Source organism: Ischnura elegans, chromosome 11, assembly GCF_921293095.1.
Source record: "Ischnura elegans chromosome 11, ioIscEleg1.1, whole genome shotgun sequence".
Classification (NCBI taxonomy): Eukaryota; Metazoa; Arthropoda; class Insecta; order Odonata; family Coenagrionidae; genus Ischnura; species Ischnura elegans.
The window spans coordinates 87,348,175-87,373,852 of NC_060256.1; the positions used below are offsets into that span (position 1 = coordinate 87,348,175).

Here is a 25,678-nt window from a genome sequence, read left to right on the forward strand (position 1 = left end):
ATTTGTGTTTTCCAATTGTTCGTGCCGCCTCTCCCCATCACTAGCCCGGATAATCAGGAGTGTACTGTTTTATAACTTTCGTGGCTGTGCAGGAAATGATGCTCAATATAAATTAGATTGACTGGAAATGGTAGGATGAAGTGACACTCACCTGATTAAGAGCACTTAAATAGCAGGCGGCCCTCTTCTTGAAATCCCCCACCAACGGATGAGGATTCGATCCTACACTACCACTCATCAGTTTCCTTTCCTCTCCTTTGACCACAGAGCTATCCTTCAACAGCTGCGCTTTGCTATCACTTATGATCTCTGAAAGCTGAAATAATTATTCAACATTAATAATAGAAATGTCCTATTAAGGTTTTTTTCATTTGTTACTGTAAGAGTAAGGTTAAAAAGAATTAACAGCGGCTAGAGTTAAATTAAGGTTAATTATTTTTTTTTCACCTTGATGTTTAACACTTATGCTCTCTAGCTTTTATCCTTTTTTTTCCTTTTTAAACTCAAGTACATTGGTATTACATTTCACATCTATCACTTGTTTTTAATGAGAATAGGTACTTTCAAGAAAGTAAAATGAGATTGACTCAACAAGCAATAAAGAGAGGCAAGTTATTTTTAAAATCATCGATGTTTAATTGCTTGATTGATTGATTTATTCACCATAAAAAGACAAGATTATACTTGTATGGGTTTTTGTGAAGTTTTACAAATAAAATAATACAAATAGAAATTACAAAATGAAATGAACTTGAAAATGAATTGTAAGAAGACTTAGTATTTTCCAAAACAGTGAAACAAAAGAATCAAGATAGTAAACTTTCATAGATTAAGAGTATGGGTAACATTCTTTGTAACATTAATTCATGACTTTAATTCATAACTGATATTTTTCCAGTCTCATGAACAAAATGTAATTCAGTATGTACATATTTTGTAAGAATTCTTTAGGATCACAAGAAAGAAAAAACCGGTAAGGTGACAAAAATGGAGTTGTGATATCAAAACCATTGAATAAAATACCCAAAATATAGGAAAAATAAATAAATATATATTGCTACTAATAGTGTACATCACCATTAACTAACCACTAATTAGAACAGGAGAAAAATGCAATTTAAGCAAGATAGAAGAATTCTGCAAACCTTTTAATGCCATATGAGAGAAAAAACTTAAAAAAATACTAAAACTTACAGAGTTTGATGATAGTTCTAATGCACTAAGATAACTATGTATGAAGATCTATATGATTTACTTTGATGACAATGTCATGATAATGTTGAATGTACTATGATAACTAGGCTATACTTATGTTAAATAAAATATGAAGACTATGTGATGCTGTAGAACATATTATGTTGCAAAACTGTTCCTCCTTGGTACATGTAAATGTAACGTGTAATTAGGTCTTGAGAATGATTAGGAGAGAATGAACAATAAAAATTGATGCTCACCTTTCCTGTGCAAGTAACAATTGCAAGCAGAGAATTGACGAGGCATTCATCGGTGGTCTTAGCTTTTTCTGTGACTTGTGGAAGGTCTCTCTCTAGCCTAGCTTTCAAACAATACATTTTGGAAAGATCTGAAATAAAGAGGTTGAAAAAAAAGGAATAAGAGTTTGCTCTTCAATCAAAATTCTTTCAATCCTTTATTGATTGCTGAACAAACAAACCTTTAGCACAAAGATGGAGGGAAGTGAACACATCTGATAACTCCAAAAGGAACCTCTTCTGAGATGATTTTGGATGCTGGTAGGAACGTTTACCTGTACAAGAAAAAAATAAACACAAGTAGTAAAGAAAAAAGACTTTTTTGAACAATGGGGAACAAAATCTCTTGCATTATTTATTTTTATTTATTTGGCACGAATCCAAAATCAGCTGACATGGCCTTTAAATAGGATTTTTAAACAAGACAAAACAACATATCACACACAAAAAAAACTTATGAAAGACACTATGTAAGATAACTACTGAAAAGACAGCCTCATCCACTTCGGCAATTAAGGAAGGGAGACAACGGGAGAAAGGGGGATTTAGAGAGGAAGTCTGCTGACGGCAGATGTAAATGCTGAAATGGATGATGTTACGTCAACCAGGGGCGCAGCTAGAAATTAAGTCTAGGAGGGGTTTTAGGCACAAGTAATACTGAAGGGTCTGGGGGATATGTGATACCCACCAGGGTAAGCGGGAGGTGCGTGGGCCCTCCCCCAGAAATTTTTTAAGATAAATGGTTCAAAATTGTAATTTTTACGGCTGTGTGAACAGTTTGATGTTTTGTTTGTTAGTCATCCACCGCCCTAATATTAATTACAAAATTTGCCATATTAAAATATTTTTATAAAAAATTCTCTAAGCTATGGGGGTTTATCCCTCAAAATCGCCCTCACTGCGCCATTGATTTCAACAAAAGGGGTGTTGATGGAATTGTAGGTAAGAGGTAGCCAGTAGATAACGGCTACCTCTTCTGTACCTTCTGTACCTGGGAACTCTGGATCATAGAGACAAGGTGGTGAAGCAGATGGGAGAGAGAAGAGTTCTGTGCTATATGACAAGGGACACACAGAGGGAGAAGATCAGAAGAATATCCTTAGACCTATAGCCACCATTCATCTTTCAATGGAAAAATTTGAGGTCACCAAAAAAATCTCTATCAAACATCAAAACATAGTTAATATTCATCATTTCCATTCAGTGGTATTTATCATCTTCATCTGTACTCTTGCTCTTGGCACATAAACTACATGTATTTTACTCTTATTGTTACTCCTCCACCGATTTCATATTTTATGAGTATACATGGATATTCACATTATTAAACATTTGGTATATTAGAAATGCAAAATTTCTTGGGTCACATGTGCAAAAAGGACACCAACTCATGCCTTAAATATGAAAAAAATGCCCATCATATTCACAGTGAGTAACTCATGATTGCCAGCTCTTAGAGAGAGCTAAGATTATTCCTAAGGAGCCAGGTTACTAAATTTTAAAAGACCCTCTGAGGGACTACCTTCATACTTCCTTCTTGAATAAAATAATTTTTGCTCGCAGTAATTTATTTGGGGGAAGGCTGTAAATAATAATTTTAATTATATAGCAGCAGTATAAACTTGAGACTCAAAAGGCTGACAGAATATCTCACCAGTCTAAAGACCCATTCTCACTACCACGAACCATGATGACTCTAGTTGCATTGTTCCGAATATCCAAATTTGATGGATGGGGTGGCCAGGCAAAATTGAAATCAAGTACCACTTCTCCAATTGTTGCACCACTTTTGCAAATGATAGTACACTACTGTCTGTAAAAAAAAAAGCAAGATACTCGAGTTTGAGGAGCTCTAGCGTCTAAATGAAGCAATCGATTTCAATGCAATAAAAAGCATACGAAAGAGAATTTAGTTCTACGTTATATCATGTACTTTAAAAATTCTTCGACTCACTAGTATTTCCTGTACTTAATTTTTTCTCAAAAAAGTACCCGTTTTTTGCGCGTAAAATGAAGGTGCCCAACTTTTAGTGCTTGGCATTCCCGTAGTTTTCGTTCCCATAACTTGCAATTTTGATATAAAGAAGCCACATCTATTACTAGCAGTTTGCCGAAAACAAATTGTTTATACTACAAAAATTAACGGAGTTGTTGTAAACAACACAAACCTCTGCTAACTTCGAAACAAGTGAGTCAATTGAAAATTGATTGGTACTGTTGTCTTCCGTAGAATGTTCGTAATGTATATACGTAGATCATACACATTAAATGTAAGCAGTATATTCAATATCTTTTTATATTAATTTTTGTTTTTAGCTCTTGTCGTTGCCTTCTCCCTGCCTGACGGGGATGGGCTAAACAAAGCAACAGAAAAGAGAAAGTCTCTCGAAGTCGTGTGCAGTTGCCACATAGCGCATCGTGACTCACAGTACCCTAGCAGTTAATGAATCATTCGCTGGTTGCTTTAAAACGTTTACCTTTAGGGATGATTCGACTATTGTTAGTGCAGATTCCCTCGGTGAATCAAGCGTCCTAGAACGGGTTTTTCGGAGACGGAAGTCCAAATGGTATTGAGTGCAATTTGCTTTTTTTGCTGCGAAACAGAAAAAAGTATGGACATAAGATATCCTGTGTATCAAACAGTGTCTGATTGTCTTGGTATCAGCTAGATATCAGTGAAAAGAGTCGCGGCTAAACAGAAGGATTATGAATTTTTACCATCCGATAAAATTTACGCTATTATGGCTTAGAATTTACGTCATAGAAAAGCATTTTAATGAAAACTCAGCCCAACCTGACCTTAAGTTTACCTGAAGGGTGCAACAACGATACTTTCATTGTGCGAGTCGGTCATTTAAAGGAAGCGCGCCCTCTGCTGAGTCGGTGGCAACCACGCGCCTCTTTTCGCCTCCCCCTCCCACGACGGAGCTGCCGGTACGCGCATAGAAACATCTAGATAAATAATAAGTGATATTGACGTTATTATTGATATTTAATATCCATTTCATATGTGCTTGCATTACTAACATTCTACGGAAGACAACAGTACCAATCAATTTTCAATTGACTCACTTGTTTCGAAGTTAGCAGAGGTTTGTGTTGTTTACAACAACTCCGTTAATTTTTGTAGTATAAACAATTTGTTTTCGGCAAACTGCTAGTAATAGATGTGGCTTCTTTATATCAAAATTGCAAGTTATGGGAACGAAAACTACGGGAATGCCAAGCACTAAAAGTTGGGCACCTTCATTTTACGCGCAAAAAACGGGTACTTTTTTGAGAAAAAATTAAGTACAGGAAATACTATTAAGTCGAAGAATTTTTAAAGTACATGATATAACGTAGAACTAAATTCTCTTTCGTATGCTTTTTATTGCATTGAAATCGATTGCTTCGTTTAGACGCTAGAGCTCCTCAAACTCGAGTATCTTGCTTTTTTTTACAGACAGTAATTGTTATATTAATTTACAACGTGAGTGGTTAAGTAATAGCTTGAGCTATCATTCCTGAGGTCATATTAGCTATATCACTCAAAATATTCCGCATTACCAATAAAAAAGATGATTATATATGCGATGCAGCATATATGATCCCAACACAGCATACAGGTGAAAACTTGGGCAGATGGCACATATAAATAGGAGGTTAACTTCTAACATTGATAAAAACAGGTTACATTTATAAGCTTATATTGAGTGATAACTTGTTTATCCCCATTGGAATGGTGGCAAATTATTGATTAGATGCATATTGTCATGACTTCATTCATAATTCATTTTTTTTTACTTGCCCACCATTTGAACAAAATTATAACATAGCAGAATTAAAGTAAAATGATTAATAACAGTACAAATGGATGATATTAACATGTAACAGGGTTAAATGAAGACACCCAGTAATTATGACTAGATCCTTAATGTAAGACATTGGAGTGCATACTAATTAATTAATAGCTATATAATTCACTAGGCATACGTACTTTGCATGGAGAGCAATCCAACATAAGTATTAAGTTTAGCAAAGAGTGTAGTAAAGGTTGAGAGCTGCTCTCTTATTTCCATATTCTTCATTTTTAGACTATCTTCACAAGCATAGTTCTTACAATCTTCTTCTATGCTTTAATTTGGAAAAAACGAAATAAAAATTAATGACAGCACACTTAAAAAAATAAGACTTCTTCACACTATGAAAGGATGAAGCCAGAGTCACACGATCAAATTTTCCATCCCTCCGAGTGATAGGTGACAGGTTTTCAGGGACCAAAAGATAGATCGCTCGACCTATCATTTTCTGAAGCACACATTATTCCCACCATCCCTTTTTCCGTCACTTTCCACACTTACAAAAGGGTAGTTTCCTTCATCAAAGAAAACAAAAGACATTGATTGCGATTCATTACCCACCATTAGTGTATTCATAATATACAAATTATTTGGTTCTAGAAATACCGGTTTAGACGAATGGCAATGGTAAATTTTATCCTTATTTGAAAAAGGCCAGATAAGCGCCCATGTGATGCCACTCCACGTGATGTCACAGGGACCTAGTTTCTACACGAGAGGATAGGAGTATTACATCGTCTGAGATTACCAATGCATGCAAGAGTCACAGAGTTCAGGGAAACATCTCTTATTAATCACTTATTAAAATTGTCTAAGGTCGGAAAGTTTCCTTCGTTTAATAAGGTAGTAATAATCCTTATTTAAGCCAAGCGCTACCTGCTAGCAGGATGCTCGGCTACCTGCTGGCAGCCTGCGTCGTATCAGCACTCAAAGCCTCGCCCCAAGGTCACCTCACTTGCGGCAGCGGGAACCAGAGCGACGTCATACGGAGTTTTCCCAGCATTCATGCTTAGCCGTCGCGTTTTCGCGCGCTTGAAAATTTTCACTTTTCATTTAATCGCGAAAAATAGATATCGTCATTTAAAAATCTAAAAGCGTGAAATACGTACTCCAGGAAAACCCAAGAAATATGTACTCCAGGAAACTACCCCATTGATCACTTTGAGTCATCGAATATCGAAAAGTGAAAAAAGCTCATAATTCGAGGTATTTGGTGATTTGACTATTCCATCGTCCCATTCCTAATTCTAACTTAAACCAACCTGCATCCCATTTGCAGTTTAAATTTATTCATGCAATATGTGATTCTAGTTTATTAAACACTGGCACAAGTTCCAGGAGTTCCAAAATAAACTTTAAATTACCAAATCAATAACTACCGTATATGTCTGAATATAGTCCCCCCTTTTTTTCCAAAAATGCCCATGGCAAAAGTAAAGGGGGGGACTATATTCAAATGCATTTTTTAACTTTTCCCGAAACTGAAGCCTCAAAATTAGGGGGAGGGACTATATTCGAAGGAATACGGTAATTAACAACTGACAACCATAGAGCCTTTCCACTCAAAGCAAGGAGAAAGCATTTATGATGATTTAGATATCATATCATAATTAAATATGAACATAGAACAACTGCATACATTTATTTCAAATTGAAACATTAAAAAATCCATTCCCATCTATACAAGATTCTAAATAACATTTCTCACAAAAATCTGAAGTAAAATTTGAATGCATTGTGTTACCTTAACTTGTGATAAGGCAGCAATTTCTGCAGGTACGTAACGTAAGAGGATAATGCTCGGCTAAACTTTTGAATTGACGGGACCGTCTCAAGGGTTACAATGATGTCACTTTCAAGACCCTCCTGGAAATCTCTGTACCCTTGCTCCAGTGCCCTGAGGTATCTGGCATTGTCTTTCAGAAGAGTTGAAAACTGGAAGATAACTTACCATTAGTCAATTGAAATATGTGGACATAGCAAACAGGATTTAAGCATACTGTTGCTGTATACATCATGCTACACTATCTTCCATCTTTGCCACGAAAAATACAAGTAGTATAGACAACAACAACAAGACATCCATATTAATAGTGAGAATTATCACTCTCAAAAAATAGTCTCTACCATATCATTCCACAAATCTATGAGCTACCCAATCATCTTAAAACTATGGAGAAAGCAAGTTCTTTCAGAACAGAAGTAGTAGCCCAACTCATTAACAACCCACTTTAATCCCTACCCGAGCACTTAAAGACTTAAAAAAAAACTCCTTTAAGTGATCATCTCAAATGACAAATTTGTACATGTAGTTGTAGTTTGACAAACTTACGTATATTTGGCTGTCCTAGACCAAACCTATGACCATTATGCAAAGTTTGTAAGAGCTTTGTCATTATTCTTCCAATTTTAATTAACCACTCTTTACCTGCCTTGGGTCTACATATAGACCCATGGGACCAATGAAGGTTCATTTATTACACTTGATTTTATGTAAAGTGTAAGGGTGTCGCTCGCCGTCTCGTGCCAGCTCGGTTCCGCTCTTGGGGTAATGGAAGAATCGCAGAGTCACGTTCGAGTGATGGGTCCAGTATCTGAAACTCATAACACGTTGCAACCTCTCGCGTGGGATCCATCCTCGTGCATGACTCTGACACCTTACTCCGATTAACAACTTGCAACTGGCTCTCGCGTGGGAATTGCTCTCCGCGTATTCCTCCAACACTTAATGCCGTAACGCGTTGCAGTATCTTGGCGTGGGAAGGCGTATGATGTGCATGATCATACGGCCTTTTTCCGGCCAATAGGAGGACGCTGAGAGGGTCACGAGACGGACGCGACACGGGAGGAAGCCTCTTGGAGGGAATAGACTGGGGAGTCTTACGCTGTAGCTCGGAGGGGGAGTTTGTACATGTGCTAGTAACAATTAAACGTGTGGAACCAGACTTGTCATCTCATTCTGCCTTCTACAAACCTGGCCCTTCCTATAAGCTTACAAGGAGACTTTGCCTAACTGATGTCAAGAAAGAAGATGAAACCTTTTTTATTTGAAAGTAGACACTTAGATAGGAATACAGTCGAAGGGTTTTGTCCAAATACGCCCGGGTTTGAGAGAAAAAAGCATTTAAAAATTGAAAAATATGGTCATGTTGAATTTAATGTTAAAAATTTCACCCATTGTTTAAAAGCGATTTGGCCGAGTGGTACCGTGCCGCGCTTCTGGTGTGTAAGTTCAGGGTTCGAGTCTCGATGTCGGTAAATTTTTTCCAGTCTGCCACCTCCTCCATTTTTTGTAATCCGTTCCATGTTCTTCTAATTTGTTCATTTCGGACGTTTTATATTTTTTTTACTTGACTGCTTTTTGAGAAAAGCCCTAAACTGACATTTATGTAGCTAGCTAACCCTTGCTTCGAATTATTCTTTCCATGCCAAGATTCATCAAAGCAGGAGTTATAAAACGGAGGTGCTGGCATCGATGTGAAGGGAACTCATTTTCAAAGCAAAATATTTCAAGCATGGATGTGTCCGGAGAGTCTCCCGGGTTCCTGCTGTATTAGTATTTAGAATAAACAACAATTTTCACTCGTCCTCCAATGCGATCAATTTGGAGTATTCCAAGTGTTAAATGTCGCTCTTGCTCCTCTGACTGTTTTTGCTCTCCCGTAGTCTATTTTTTCACCTTGGTAACTTAATTTTTTGTGTAGGTATAATAGGATTTTGGAAGGAAAGAAAGAAATTTTGTCCACAAAACCTGAATAGTTGAAGGGCTAGACGATTAGAACGAAGTTCTTTCGACACATAGTAACCTGGATAGTAGGTTGAAGTACAGTATATATTTTTCGTTGGAATTGTGTCTCCATAAAGCCATTTTTGGGCACCCTGCCGACCATTATTCCCTATTCCTCTTGCCCTAACCGATCGATGGGCGAGGTATGCTTTGCTCCCACAAACTTACTCTCCTCTCATTGTCAGAGTCCTTATTTCCGCGTATTTAGGTGCCTAGAGATTTCAAACAAGCTGTATAAGCTGGGGAACGAATTGTCGTTACATGTGAATTTTTAATTACCTGGAATATACTACTCGGGCAACTTAAAATTTGTTCATGGCCCGCACCTGTTGAGGTCTATGTCCAAATGATAGTACTGTTTTTAGTTTGGCTTGTTGGCTCGTCCCTTCCCTTTCCTTTTTTTCGTGGCCTCGCCAGACTCCAATTTTCCTACGCTTCTTTTGCTTTTTCCCGTAGCACGATATCATTCGTTTTTCTCTTGCTTTCATTAGATCTTATGCCCACGAGAAATCTCTGTCGCATAAAGGACCATGAATTGGAGGAAATACCTCCATAACATAAGGCACAAATTTATCAAATTGAATAATCTGCAATTGCCACTGCCTTCTCCAATATTTATTTATTGCTTCGCCTCTTTACAGGAGTTCGGGTGATAATTGTAATAAAACAAGTAAAGCAAATAATTGAAAAGCACCATGCTTCTCTATAAAACTGCTACCTGAACATTCGCCCTTGTGATTCTTTATATCTTCAAGGAAACATATTTCCCTTAACTTTTTTCAACAATTCAATTCTCTACTAACTTCGAGGCATACTATGCATACCTCAGCATATCATTGAACGCTGGTTAGGACAACTGATGACGCACGATTGAATAGATTTTTATTCCATCCTCACGTGAGGAAATATCTGTTTTCCCTTGAAGGAGTAAGGTGCAGTTCTGGTTTCGTGCAATAAACTGCTTTAATTGCCTGTAAAAGTGTGCATCGCACGGTTGCCTTACGGATGTGCACTTCGGTGGTATAGTTTTTACGCTGCATTTTGGTTATCCATCCTCGTCGATAAATAGTTCATCATAAATGGCACTATTTTTTGTCCCCCACAAACCAATAAGCAATAAAAATGTATTGTTTTTACCGCATGGCCGGAGAACATTTTTTTTTAATTTTAAATACAACCCATTCGTAAGTTTTCCAGATTTAGAGTGCACAACAGAAACATTTAAAATTCACTCTCCAATTTCTTCGCTCACTTGCGGACCAAAATCACCTCCAGGTTCTGACAAGCACAATAAAAACTTTAGGAAGCAGCTTTCCTGAGGCTGTGGCATTACTGCCTCAGGAAAAATAGCATTCTGCAATGAGTGAATTACTTTGATCACGCTCCCAAGAGCAACCTGAACAATATTCTCCCTTTCTCGATCGCATTCTCTATATATCCACTTCTACGGACACCCGGTCTGATATGTATTAATTACGAAATCTATTACATTTGGAGATGGGGCTTTTTGTTTGCTTCGAAAACGTCATTGCCGATTGCAACATTTCTTCAGCACACGCTTGCTCGCCCGCTGATACGTATTTTGTTATTTTACGTTGTACGATTCGGTGTCTCATCTTGAAAGATGCAACCCATGAAGCACTGGCAGAGAATTCAAATCCTGGAGATATGTGCTGAAATCACGCTGAAATAGCATATTCTTGTATATTCCGAGTCATCACCGGCTCATTCCTGTTTCTGGCTTCCACAAAGCGATCGTATACCCATCTGTCGATCATTTCAAGCTTGGCGAGTTTCGTTCCCCTTGATTTTATATCTTTCTCTCGTATGGAACCCGGGAAACTCTCCGGACACATCCATGTTTAAAATATTTTGCTTTGGAAATGAGTTCCCTTCACATCGATGCCAGCACCTCCGTTTTATAACTCCTGCTTTGATGAATCTTGGCATGGAAAGAATAATTCGAAGCAAGGGTTAGCTAGCTACATAAATGTCAGTTTAGGGCTTTTCTCAAAAAGCAGTCAAGTAAAAAAAATATAAAACGTCCGAAATGAACAAATTAGAAGAACATGGAACGGATTACAAAAAATGGAGGAGGTGGAAGACTGGAAAAAATTTACCGACAACGAGGCTCGAACCCTGAACTTACACACCAGAAGCGCGGCACGGTACCACTCGGCCAAATCGCTCTTAAACAATGGGTGAAATTTTTAACATTAAATTCAACATGACCATATTTTTCAATTTTTAAATGCTTTTTTCTCTCAAACCCGGGCGTATTTGGACAAAACCCTTCGACTGTATTCCTATCTAAGTGTCTACTTTCAAATAAAAAAGGTTTCATCTTCTTTCTTGACATCAGTTAGGCAAAGTCTCCTTGTTAGTGCTTACAAAAGGATATAACTACAGACTTGCAAACATTATAAATTTAACAGAGTATAGTCCAAAATGATTTGATGCTCTTCCAGCGAATGTGGGTTAACATTTCTCGAGATTCTCACAGGATTAAATTATCTATTACAGCCAATGTTTCAAGCTCCGACTTGGTGTTCATTCTTAGGGCTGCTGAATGTCGTTTTATTTGTTTTTAGAACATTTACTTCTATAAACCAACCCAAATGCTTTAGGAGGAGAGTAACATCATACACCAAGATAATTATACATGTAGATATAAATTTATCAGCATAGAGAGCATCAAATGTCATTCAGATACCATAAATAAACATATACCTTGGCATTAAGAGGACTAGGGCAGTCAGAAGTAGCTGCAACACGTTGCTCTGTGTACGTGTGAAAGTCTGACAGCCCAGTTGCTAGATCCCGGACATGGCTGCCAACCTGTGCCACCAGGTGAAGACACCAGGCCTGTCGTCGCCTGTCCAGGTGTGGGACGTTAAGTTCATTTAGCTCATTGATCCCTGAACACAGAAAAAATATAACCTCAGGCTACATAATAACAATAATATTTTATTGTTCATAATGGCTTTTTTTCCTTTCCCTTGGGCAACAACCTTGTCGCGGTGGAAAGGCTTGCGCGTTCCTATAACCCCTAGCGCTGCGCTGGTGGGATTAATTGCAATTATTCCCGGTATGGCCACCCATGCCAAATAGGTCGAAGGGTAGGAGCCAGACGAAAGGTAGTCCACGTGATGGTGTCACGTGAAAAACACTGTTGGAATGGAAGTGGGAAACCCTACCAATTATCTCTTCCCTGAAAACATGGAGTTAAAAAGCACTCCATGGAAACCTACCTTAATCAGAAGAATGCTTAAATAATAATAATAATGGCTTTTTTACACAAACTTGGAACTCTTCAATTATGTATATAAAATATTACTAAGAGTAGCTTGCTATAAAATATTTATCAGTTTGATATTTTATTCATAAGATAAAAAACCATGTCTTAGTAAAAAAAATCTTAGATGCTCTTTCAGAGCCATTAAAGTCAGTCATGTTTTTTTATTACAGGAGGAAGGGCATTATGTACATATTTTACTAGGGCAATTATCTGGGACTTTATGATATATGTGCCTCAAAATGTGGGAATTGAGATAAATGTCCTTCATCCTTCTAACGGATTGTGAACGAATGGAATAGGCTTGGTTGTACAACTGCATATGCACAAGTTTTGTTTCACAAATACAACAGTCATATAGATGTCATATGTTGTTAATTCCTTATGCAAGGGTTAAGGTGATGCCATAAATGATTCATATTCTTGTGCCCCCACTGTGGTTTTTTTTTTTAACCCTCTACATGCACACTACCCTGATACCTGCAGTACCCTCAAAAGGGCTGCCAACTTATGTTATACTACAGCTATCATTATTGAAAGTTTACGGGGCTATACAAAATTTGGACTAGGATCTACTTTGAAATGGCAAAATATTTGCCAGAACATAACATAAAACACCATTCTTTTATACACAATACAAAATTCATAAAAGAGTTAATCAAAAATTAATACAGAAGTTTTAAAAATATTGTTAATAGCAAACAACATGAAATGTGGACTGGAGTAAACTTCGATCAAGCACTGATGGTAGAGAAAGTTGTAATAGCTATGAACATTACTTTACTTGGCTTAAGTATTAAATAATGCTGCAAATTGAAAAAATATGTAGGCCACGATAAAATATTGTAGAAGACTAAAAAATTCAATTAAATACATATTGGAAGCAGAAAAATAAGTACTTCCTTATGTCTAAAACAATGGGACAAATTAAAGATATCATTCATATAAAATTTGAAGAATAAATGGAATTTTTGGCACTCACGTCTGTCCACAAAAGGAATATGGTTAGAAATGATGTCATTAGCAGCCTCCAGTTTTTGTTTCAGCCCTTCCTCTGTCTCCTTAAGCCTTTGTTCCAGCGCATACACCTGAGAACAGGTCTGCTGAACTTCCTTCTCTTTGGCACTCAACCTAGCTTCCATCTTTACCTTATCGGACTGCAAGCTTTCAATCACAGCCTAAAATGAGAGGAATAAAATTGTAAATGGTTCAAATATTATGGTGAAAAGGGTATCAGAGGGTTTTAAGTACCTGAATAAACTATGCCATTGATTTCATCCCACATGTTATCTAGAGATGAGTCAAATTCTTTCTTTTCCAAATAAGAATATCAATCTCAAATTCATGTTAAGCAAAGGATACCTATATTTTGTTGTACACAGTTTGTGTGTACATATAGAACATTTGAACTGAATTGAACATTTATTTAAAATGTGAATTTATCCTGTTAACACTCCTAACTTCAGAATTCATTATTCTCAGTCTATCTTCCTTTACCCCACAGATGAGAAAGAAATTAATAGCATACTGACTAAAATTAGTAGGAAACACTCAGCTGGCTATGATAACATTCCTGGAACCATATTGAAAGAAAATGTAAAAATGGCTATATGACTCCACTTATTTACATACATATTTAGTTAATGAGTCACTGTCAATGGGAATTTTTCCAGAGAAATTAAAGGTAGCCAGGGTTGTTGATTTTCAAGAATGGTGACTCCCAGGACATGAATAATTACAGACCAATTTCTGTTCTATCTGTATTTTCAAAGGTTTTTGAACAAGTCATCTTTAACAGAATCTTATCGTTTTTAACTAAATTTGAAATTCTCTCTAAAAAACTATTTGGTTTCATAAAAAATAGGTCAACCGAAATTGCCATGGCTAAGTTCATCCATAATGTTATTGGTGAACTTGACAAACACAATTCTGTTACAGGAATCTTCTATGACCTTAAATAACCATTTGATTCTGTGGATCATGAGATCTTACTTTCTAAACTTTGATCTTACTTAATAAGATCTTGCTTTTAAATTGAAAAGCCATTTTAAGTCCAATATGTACTATTGAAGAATATTTAAATGATTCCATTAGCAATTATTATAATAAATATTTTGTGAGCACAGGGGTGGATTAATTCAAAACTAATCATGGTACCTTAGAGGCATGCAATGCCTCTCAATGGCAATGCGTCTGAGGTCTGATAAGGGTAGACAAGTGGATTTTAGACATATATCAATCATTACTAAACACTTTTAAAGCTGGTGAAATAAAAACTTTCTCTGGATAGTCACCTTTAAAAATTACCATCTTATTAATTTTTCCATAAATTATGAGGAAGGCGGAAGAGGAGGAATGGTCATAAATGAGTGGGGGGGTGGGAGTCGGGCTTAATTGCCGAGGAGTGGCCCTAAGGATTCGCTAAGCTGGGTCTGGGACCAGGCCTGAATGCACCCGACAATTGCTACCTCATCGGTCACTTCCCTTCCCTTGCGTCTGCCAGAGCCGACGTCCCGTCGTTTGCGTTGAAAAATTCGCCACAGCTATACACGATGTTACGTTTTCTGCATATGAAAATGCCCGTCGACTCTAACTGACGTCCGGCACGAAAGGGTTAAGTGTGTATGTATAATGTTCCCACACTGTTAAAAGGCTGACTTCATTGACCTCGAGTCAAATATGCTAGTGAATGATTTCCCGTAAATACATTGTTAAAATTCAGAGTAAGCATAAAATAAATATATCAGTCACACTGAAATCGCAATTCTGAACAAACTTAGGGTACACTATAAATCATCAAATTTATCTCTTACCTTGTAACTTTCCTCAGCATCATTGTTGCACTTTTTGAATTTCTGAACTTCATGTTGGAGCTGTTCTAACTTTTCTGTCATCTCAGAAACCTGAAGTTGATAGGTAATATCTTTCTCATGCATCTTTAAATTAAAAGAAATAGAAAGCCATTAGGAATGTTAATATACAATAGAAGAATCTTTTTTTCAAATGACACAATTCTACATCAACAGCTATATACTACCCCGCAAGCCGCCTCATCATGCATGAGGAGGAGGAGTTAGAACATCAACCATTAACAAATAAAAAGGAAAAACCCATACCAAGTTCCACCAGGCATTTATTAAAGTCCTTTAATTTAGGAGGGAAAAAAAAATTCCTTTATCTATAAAATATCTTCCTGTTTGCCAAAATATCTCTCTAAATTTATCATTCGGGTCAGACATAGAAATATAGAGGGATTTTAATATGATGTTCTCCATGTTGCTATGAAAGATATCTATGAGGGCCATTTTTTAAGTATGGGCAGTTTTTTTTACATAAAATAAACCAAATTTACTTTTTTCAAAATCCATTTATTTTCATACTTTCCTCTATTTTTCTACATAGTTCCCTCTTTATTTAGGTCACCTTACCTTAAAACTAAGTTTTAAAACCCCTCTTCAAAGAAGTTTGCCCCCTGCCCTGATAACCAGAGTTCACGGCCATCTTCCCGTCTTCGTCGTCATTGCAGTGCTTCCCGCAAAGATGATTTTTAAAGTACCGAAAAAGGTAGAAATCACAAGTTCGGGGCTGTATGGTGGGTGATCCCACTTTCCCCAGCCAAAACAGTCAATCATTTCCTGGGTCTGAGCATCGGAGTAAGGCCTTGCGTTGTCGTGGAGAAGTAAAGTTCCCTTTGTGAGCATGCCGGGTCTTTTGTTCTCAATGGTGTGTCAGAGCTTGGCAATGGTTTCTGTAGGCTTCTGACTTTATCGTCATTTCTTGGGTGATACAGTTCACTGGTGAAGCACTGCACCTGTTCCAAAACACCATTGCCATGACTTTGCATCGCAACAACGTTTGTGATCAAACCTTGTTGCGGCCGGCCGGTGCTCAGGCCAACCTGAACGATCATCATCGTCTTGCCATCGTTGAATTCTCGGACTCATTTCCGAACTTAACCTTCGCTCATTGCATTAGCACCACACATTTCACCAAGCTGACGGTGAATGTCATCAGCCAACATGTTTCTGGCTGAGATATGAAGTGAAGCACTTTGCACTTTCCACATAAAACTTTATTAAACTACCGTCGACATGTTTCGCTTGATAATGCTGCAGTGCAGCAAAACATGTCGACTGTAGTTTAATAAATTTTAATGTGGAAAGTTCAAAGTGTTTCACTTCATATCTCATAATGGATCTCCACAAAGTATCTGCCTCATCCATCCAATTCATGTTTCTGGCTGTCAAAAATCGCATCACTGACCGAATCTCACACGCAGCGGACAATTTAACAATCTTAAACATTTTAAAGATCCACATTAAAGTGTACAGGTTTGACACAGAACTGCAAGTGACATGCGGTTGTACGCAACGAATGATGGGAGGCGGCACGCACACTCGTTACAAACGGCACGTGAACTACTACAGTGTACGGCACAAAGGCCCTCACTTAAAAAAACAGCCCTCGTATTCTTAATTGCTCAATTAATCTAATGAGGAGGCGTTGGGAGGGTGATGTTGGGGATATAAATTCAGATGGTATTTTCTGAAAGTGTACAGAAAATGTAGAAAAAGTGTCATGGCTTTCTTCCTGATAGGCCTGGGTTCGAGAGATAAACACATGCAAAGATCTGGCATGGTATCAGTCCCCACAAGTAAGCACTTTCCTCCAACCACCAGCATAACCAAGTGTGTTGAGCTGTGGATTTTCATTTCATTGCATGGCTGGCGTGGTAACTATGGGATCAATTATTTATAAGTGGAACTTTTACTATTTTCCAACACTGTACCTACGATTGATACTTTGAAGTTGAAATTAATTCTGAATCATATGCCTTGATGGAGATTAATGAAAAAAAGCTAATCGTACATTTTTTTGGGAGGAGATTTCCCATTTCTCCAAATATGTAAAAAATAACTGAAAATAACAATTTAACTTGCACACAACACATGCACCCAATGATTAAAAGAAGGAGAAAATATGTATTACAGTATATTGAAAAAAATAATACAGTTAACTTACCAATGACAGAAGCTCAGCATTCTCAGCTATTTTCTTCTGAAATTCTTCATCTATCACATTGTTTGTATATTCTGGTGTTTGGAGTGGTGCTCCAGAACTTTTCCCCTTGCCTTTCTTGGACTTTGCCTAGAAAAGATGAAAATAATTATCATTGGCAATATGTGAAAATCTTTTGAAAGCTCGAGACCAGTGCACACAGGCCATTTTTTGACCAGCGGCTTGAAACGTAAATCTTTTGTAACACCTCAACGAAATAAATACAACAATATGTATATTCATCCATCACCCAGATAACAGCTCAATTAGCCCTTTATACTGAGGTTTGACAACAAGAAACAATGAACAAATACAAACATCCATGCCCTGGATAGGGGCTACCAACCCATGTTGGATTCAAACCCATGACCTCTGGTTTGGCAGGCAAGGACTTCATTTCACCACCACTGAGGCCGGATATGGCAATGAAATTTATTGCAATGTACAGGTATCCCTTACTTAACACTGTAGATACTTTCCCATAAACTGTCAAGTTAAGCAAATTTTGTGCTAAGTGATATGTATGTACATCAGGCATTATAATTTACACCTTGTGCATCACAGGCTGACTTTACTGGGGGCTTTTCACATCCATGGGCATCAACGGTCGATCCATTTCATCTTCATCATTCTTCGGAAGCACCACATTTTGGATACTTCCACTCTTGACTTCTCTGGAAGTTGACAGCAGCAGAGAAGTCAAGAGTGGAAGTATCCAAAATGTGGTGCTACCGAAGAATGATAAAGATGAAATGGATTGACCGTGTAGGTAACGAGGAAGTGCTAAGATGAGTGGGAGAAAAGAGAAGCCTCCTAAAAACCTTAAGCAGAAGACGGGACAACTTAGTTGGCCACATTATGAGACATGATGGATGTTTTTTTGAAAGGGCAAATCTAAGTACCAGTCATCATTACAATCTGATATGTCAGGGGTCAACTCAAATCAGAGTTGGCCTGGAATAACCCATATACCTCCTCAATACAGTGCAATGGTTATAAATATTTACCTGGTGCTCAGCTAATTCATCCTGCAATATGGTGACTCTCTTCGTTAGTTGTTGGTTGCGAAAATTTAGACTATCCATTTCTTGGTCTGCTTTACGCAAGCTTTGATCCCTTTCTTTCAAGACATCCTGGAATTGTGAATCGCAGAAATTAGGTATGAAAAATCAGAAGTTTGTTTAAGACCTCTGAATACTATAATTAACAATGGATTGAATGTAATAGGACTGAGATGAAAGATAATTACAACGAACTATCTGTACAAAGATGAAACAGCCCAAGGTACTTATGTATTATTGTGTGCAAAAAACTCATTCACTAATTTCAGGTACAGACGAGGAATAAGTTTTAAGGGCATCAGTGCATGTAAATACTGCTATGTTAAAAAAATCCATAAATAAATAAGACATAAAATAACATAACTGATGACATGATGTGCAGGTGCAAAAAATCAGTGATTAAAAATTTTACACAGTGTAGGCAAAATCAGCTCAAACCGAGTATCGAATTCATCATCCGTCAAACTCATGGTAGAGAGTGGTTCAACTGGTTAAGATTTGAAATTTAAGAACATGTAATAAAATTTTACCTACAGCTATTGCAAAGTAATTTGAGAGCAACCTAAAAATGCTACAATGTATGTCATACGACTATAAATTTCATTTTGAAATAAATAAGAACTCCTTCATCATCACTTGGTACAAATGCTTCATGAATGCACATCACATCATGTAACTACATAGATGGTAGGGGAAATAATGCACAGGATGGATAGCAATGATAGGACAGGTGATAAGGAAATCTATATGTATTAAGGTAGAAACCAACTATAACCTCTCCACCAGAATATGTTTGAGCGAATGTTAGCCCCTTGCCAGTGACCACTACAGCTGCACATACATAACCCAGATAAACAGTATTCTTTGCAGGGGCTAATGGAACCATATTAAAATTGCTATGGTTATAATCTGAGATCTTTCACAGGGCTGATAAGCCCCTGCAAAGAATACTATCTAGATTGCGTGTGTGCAGCCGTGGCTTAGGCCCAGTATAAAAGGTGTGACTGTTCTGAAACTACAGCTGCAAACCAGTTGATCGCACAACTTTTTTGTGACCTCCACGATGTATTGGAACCCCGAGGCACACACAACTTGACTGGTTTTTGACGGACTCAAACCCATTTGAAACCAGTCATATACAACCACGGGCCCACGGTTGCAGTTACGTTGCAGACTTCAGTTGCACGAGACCAGGTAGTGTTTTACTGGTGTTCTAAATTCCTATTAGGAATCAGCGAAATGAAGTGGCCCGAAGAAGGAGACTTTTGGAGTGGAAGCTACAGAATGATACACACAGGATCACTAAATGGTAATGCTGGAGTAGGCGTAATGCTCAGAAAGAGCGCCGGGATGCGTGTTAAAAGCTACCTGCAGTTTAATAAAAGGATAGTAATGGTGACGATAGATACTAAACCTGTAGCTACTGTAGTGGTGCATGTTTACATGCCTACATCAGATTATGAATATGAAGAAGTAGAAGATGTCTACCAAGATAAAGCGGAAGTTATCAAGCAGGTAAGAGGGGAAGAAAATCTTATTATTTTAGGTGACTGGAATGCCGTCATTGGCGAAGGTCAAGATGGAATAATAACCGGGAAATATGGGTTAGGTAACCGAAATGGAAGAGGAGAGAGGCTACTTGAATTCTGCACGGAGCACAGGCTACTGGTTGCCAACACTTTATTCAAAAATCCCCTGCGAAGAAGATACACGTGGAAGATGCCAGGAGACCTTAGAAGATTCCAAATCAACTACATTCTAGTGAAACAAAGATTCAGGAACCAGGTGAAGGACTGCAAAAGTTATCCAGGGGCAGATATCGACAGTGGCCTTAACCTAGTTATGATGAAATGCCACCTAAAATTTGAAAAATTGAAGAAAGCCGAGAAAAATATATGGCAGGTTGAAAAACTGAAGGAGGTTCAGCATCAACTGGCTTTTAAAGAAGAAAAGAGAATAGGAGATGATACGATCAATAAACCAGTGGAAGAGAGTTGGTAAACCATTACAAGTGGTCTGAAGGCAGCAGCTGAGGAAGTTCTTGGTAAAAGAAGAGTCATTATGAAAAAACTATGGATCACGCAGGAAGTATTAGATCTCATTAAAGAAAGAAGAAAATATAAGGCTGCGAAAACAGAGGAAGGACAGATTTGTTACAAGAGAATAAGGAACGAAATATGTTGAAAAGCGTGAAAGGCTAGAGAAACGTGGATGAAAAATATTTGTGAAGACGTTCAAAGCAATCTTAAACATAGAAAAGTAGAGGCCACCTATAGGATAGTGAGGAACCACTTTAAGGAAAGGGGCATAAGATGTATTACCCTAAGGCACAAAAACGGAGAACTAATGATTGAAAACGAAGACAAAGGGAAGAGATGGAAGGAATATTTGGAAGATTTGTACAAAGGAAGCAGCCTAAGAACGAATGCTATCGAAAACGAGAGGGAAGTGGATGCCGATGACATGGGAGCCCCAATTTTAACATCAGAATTTGATGTGGCTGTAAGAGACCTTAGGATAAATAAAGCGCCTGGCATTGATGATATTCCTGCAGAGCTAATTAAAAATGCAGGAGAAAAGACGTTGAACCAGCTGTACAAAATCATTAGTGGAGAACTGCGAAGATTTTAGGACCATAAGCCTAACCTCACATGCGTTGAAGATACCGACAAGGATCATTTATAGAGGAATAGAATGAAGAGCAGAATAACAGTTGGATGAGGACCAATTTGGATTCAGAAAAAAACAAAGGCACAAGGGAAGCAATATTGGCCCTTAGACAGCTCATAGAGAAGAGAATGAAAAAGAACAAGCCAATGTTCGTTGCGTTCGTGGACTTAAAGAAGGCTTTTGACAACGTGGATTGGAGCACAATGCTTGGAATACTAAAAGAAATTAGGGTTCTTTACAGTGACAGAAGAATCATCCACAGTTTATACAAAAACCAAGTAGTGGTGATAAAATCAGGGCCCACCTATGAAGAAGCAAGAATTAGGAAAGGAGTGTGACAAGGCTGTGCATTGTCCCCCGTAATTTTCAACGTTTACATTGAGAACGCCATTAATGACATCAAAGAAAAGGCATTGGGAGTGAATATCCATGGAGAAAAAATTAGCATGCTAAGATTTGCCGAGGACATAGCCTTTATAGCAGAAACTGAGAAGAATTTGAAAAATATTCTGGTTAATATGGGTAAGGTAATGGGTAAATATCAACTGAAAATAAGCACGTAGAAAACCAAGATATTAGTATGCAGCAGAAGAAAAGAAGTCAAGACTAACATTAAAATAGGGAAGCAAAAACTGATAGAGGTAGATGAATTCTGTTATTTAAGAAGCAAGATAACTAGTGATGGGAGAAGCAAGAAAGAAATCATCAGCAGAATAGCCCAGGCGAAGAGAGCATTCCACCAACAGAAAGACCTGCTAACAGCAGGAAACTTAAATATGGAAGTAAAGAAACAATTTATAAGAACCTACATTTGGAGTATGCTCCTATATGGAAGTGAGGCATGGACAATGACCGAAGCGGAGAAAGCAAGGATAGAGGCATTTGAAATGTGGTGCTACAGAAGAATGATGAAGATCAAATGGATCGACCGAGTTAGTAACGAGGAAGTCCTAAGAAGAGTAGGAGTGAGGAGAAGCCTCATGAAACCCTTAACAAGAAGACGGAACAACCTTATAGGCCACATCTTGAGACATGATGGCCTGATGAAGACAATCGTCGAGGGACAAGTGGAAGGCAAGAACGGAAAAGAGAGCCCTAGAAACAAAATGTATGGAACAAGTAAAGAAGGATGTGAAAGAGAAGAAATACGTAGGTGTGAAAAGATTAGCTGATAGGAGAACTGAGTGGAGAGATGCTTCAAACCAATCCTAGGATTGTTGACCAGTGATGATGATGAGACCAACTTGAAGTAACCTTATCAAAAGATCCTTTCTTTGAAAAGAACTTATTTTTTTATGTTTTCTGTGAGAAGGGTTGTAAAGATGTTTCTCAAGCCAAATTTTTGGCATATATGTTTATTGTTGGAAGTTAATGCAAGTATTTTTAGGATATGCATCAGAATTAATTCATGATCAGCAAATGGCGATTCACAGCATTGAGATGACATAATCTAACACTTGCCTTCAGTTCAGCATTTCTGGACTGCTCCTCTATCACAGCTTTCTTAAGAACAGCAGCTTGGGCCCGGATCTAAAGGAGAAAAAGAGGAAAAAACAACATTTCATTCAATCATTGTCTCAATTTATTAAACTAGCAGACCACCCGGCATTGCTCGGGAAGGATAGTACCCAGGAAATTGGGAAACTTGGGTTGCACGATCATATAGGATTTTAACGTTTTCTCTTTGAGCATGTCTAAAGATCTATCAGAATGTCTAACCGCAAAGGTTGTATGATGCGAAATAATAAACGGTAATGAGAAAACAAAGCAACAGAAGAGTTGGACGCGACCGAAACTACTGCTATGGGGTCCGAAATCATGAGATGGACTTATGTACTTACTTGGACTGCAATCTGTGCAGGCGTATGGAAATGCATAGTGGACAGACAAGCATATATTTTCTTTTAGGAATATAGATGGCTGAACTTGTAAACAATTCCTCCCAATAGGTTACATAATTCACCTATTTACTGAAATCATATGATGAAATTACTGCTAAGCTATGTAATTAAAGAAATTCAGTCTACATGGTTCAACGTTCTTCATTTTTCTTATTTCATGGGGTAGGAGGAGAGAGAGGAAAGAGGAGGGGCAGGGTCCTTTCCGTCCTCCAACCCCACACGTCTCATTAACCCCTAGCACAGCATGAAAATTACACATATGATTTTGAACTGACAGAGGAAATTAAATGTGGATGATTTAAAAAAATTTGAGGCCTCAGTAATGCCAAATGAGATTAAATTTCCATCTGTTTGAAAATTACGGTTGTTAAGCACACAATGAGAACGGATCTGCCTATGGGCCATAGATCATTGACCTCGGAAGTGATAAAATCCAGCTGGGATGCAAATTTAAATCAGAGATACACCTTCATAGAGGCCAAGTTTCCACACTATGCCTTGCAATTAAGTCACTTTTGCAGGTTTTTTAAGAATTTAATATCCTCAAAAATAACGACGACGCAAAATTATAAATTACAATCTTCAATTAGTTATGCAGTCAAAACAGCAAATGTTTATAACTGGATTTCATTTAGAAGCCATAACTTCATATAAGGCCCTACCACCAGTAAGGTCAACAAAAGTAGGTCTGCTCCACATCTGATTTCACTTAAAAGTTTCCCCTTACGAAGACGTTTAGAGAGAATCTTTCAACATATTATAGGCTGAGGATGGTGACTCGATGCTTAATATGATCATAGAAAAACAAGATGATAAATAATCTTCTAATTGTGCCACTAAGTTTTCATGATTAAATACCCATAATCCACGAAGTTTACCACTGAAAAGGCATTATTTCAACAGAACTAGTCAATAAGAACCATTCTAAAGGGTAATACGATGTAAAATAAAAATGTACACGCACAAACATCACACAAGCCACACTAATTACAGATGAGCACCAAAAATTACAACTCCGCATAAACATCCATCTCGGACAATAGAATTACCTTAGGCCAACTTTAAACCGGTAATAAGGCAAAGAGGAATAAATAATTAGCGCTATGAAACATAGTTTTACAATTATATAAATATATGTTAATTTGTTTTTTACAAACTAATGCCGTGTCCAACAACTTTGGTAGTTACCTTAGAATATTCTGCTGCTAGCTTCTGATACTTAGTTTGCAAATCCACGGGAACCCCTTCCATTTCGTGATAAAATATGACCACCAAAAATAACTAAACTGCAAACTTTAAGCCATGTCTAACTATAAGAAGTCGGTAAGTTATGTGAAACAATAACACTTCTGTCAAAGGAATGGCATTTTCAAGAAAACTTACAAAAAATAACGCAATTGGCTATGAAAAACGAGAGGATGATTCAATTAAAAAGTTAGTTGGGGTTGTTTGCACACAAATTTCCCTGCCACATTTGTTAATCATACTTATAAATCACGTCGGAAATGTTTTGCCATAATTTCATTTCACTCGCGGTCTCACGTTCTTTTGTTTATAAACGCCCCCTCGGCTGGTAGGCCATCTGCCGCTTCTTGCTCAACTGGCGGAATTTGAAATCACATGAACGCACAACTTTAGCGCATGACGGTCGAGTCCAATATTACGAGGGTAAGGTAAGGTATATATCCAGGTTCAGCGAAGAGAAAAATAATCCTATTTTTGATTTCTATTCTCAGGCCGGTCAAGTCTAGCACTTCAACCATGACAGAATTACGTTTGGAACACTATTATTACTATAACAATTAATACGGAAATTGTCTTAAAAAAACAGGATTCAAAGGAGAAATCAATAATCATTGGTTAATAAGAGTTGGGAAAGTAAATTTCCCAGCAATATTTTAGAATAAAACTTAATTAAATCTGAACTCTTAACCAATTCATTTCTCTTCTTTATTTTTTTTAATACATATATGAACATGCTGAAACCTTGATAGGTATGAACTTGTTTTACATGTTTTTTGTGGGATATAAGTTCCAAATACTTTCCATCTCATCAAGGCATTTTAATGTAAAAATGGATATGAAAAACATTAGGTAGCACAAATACCACAAGCTGATATGTGGATTTCTAGCAATCATGAGTGATGCACGACACAAAAGTCGGAAGAAGGTGCTCCAGATGTGTAAAGGATATGGGCAAGAAAGCTCGTTAACCTATTTCACTTCTCTCTCACCGATAGCCAGATTTCTTACTCTTTCTGGCCAATCAATATAATGCTGGCTTCATTCATTCACATCAGGTGGATTTAAGGGATAGCATAAAACCAAATTAAATAACTATTACCTTCAATGGATTCCTCATATATTTTTGGTTGAAGGGTCAGAGCACTTGACTTACCAATAGCCAGTAAGATGACAAAAGGAGTGGCTCAGATCATTGAAATTCAGTTCACTCTTGAAAATTCAGTCACACTTCCATTAACCCTTTCCTGGCACCAGCACCTCTTGAGGAAAATTTTTTCCATGCTTTTAGTAGCATATGTTAATCCTCTCTGTGCGTAGACCTTTTTGACC

At 37.5% G+C, this 25,678-nt stretch overlaps 1 protein-coding gene across 1 annotated transcript in view; it reads right to left on the bottom strand.

Annotated features, from left to right (window-relative positions):
* Positions 1 to 24,686, bottom strand: part of LOC124168004 (protein phosphatase 1 regulatory subunit 21) — a 31,726-nt gene extending 7,040 nt beyond the window's left edge. Inside the window, exons 1-12 of the mRNA XM_046546082.1 lie at positions 24,293 to 24,686; positions 22,665 to 22,733; positions 18,480 to 18,605; positions 17,437 to 17,562; positions 15,228 to 15,350; positions 13,397 to 13,592; positions 11,850 to 12,037; positions 7,077 to 7,267; positions 5,470 to 5,606; positions 1,673 to 1,765; positions 1,455 to 1,582; positions 152 to 316 (exon numbers count right to left, since the gene is read on the bottom strand). Of these exons, the coding sequence (XP_046402038.1) occupies positions 152 to 316; positions 1,455 to 1,582; positions 1,673 to 1,765; positions 5,470 to 5,606; positions 7,077 to 7,267; positions 11,850 to 12,037; positions 13,397 to 13,592; positions 15,228 to 15,350; positions 17,437 to 17,562; positions 18,480 to 18,605; positions 22,665 to 22,733; positions 24,293 to 24,355 (1,605 nt within the window). The 5' untranslated portion in view covers positions 24,356 to 24,686. The remainder of the gene's footprint in view (positions 1 to 151; positions 317 to 1,454; positions 1,583 to 1,672; positions 1,766 to 5,469; positions 5,607 to 7,076; positions 7,268 to 11,849; positions 12,038 to 13,396; positions 13,593 to 15,227; positions 15,351 to 17,436; positions 17,563 to 18,479; positions 18,606 to 22,664; positions 22,734 to 24,292) is intronic.
* Between the last annotated feature and the right edge of the window lie 992 nt (positions 24,687 to 25,678).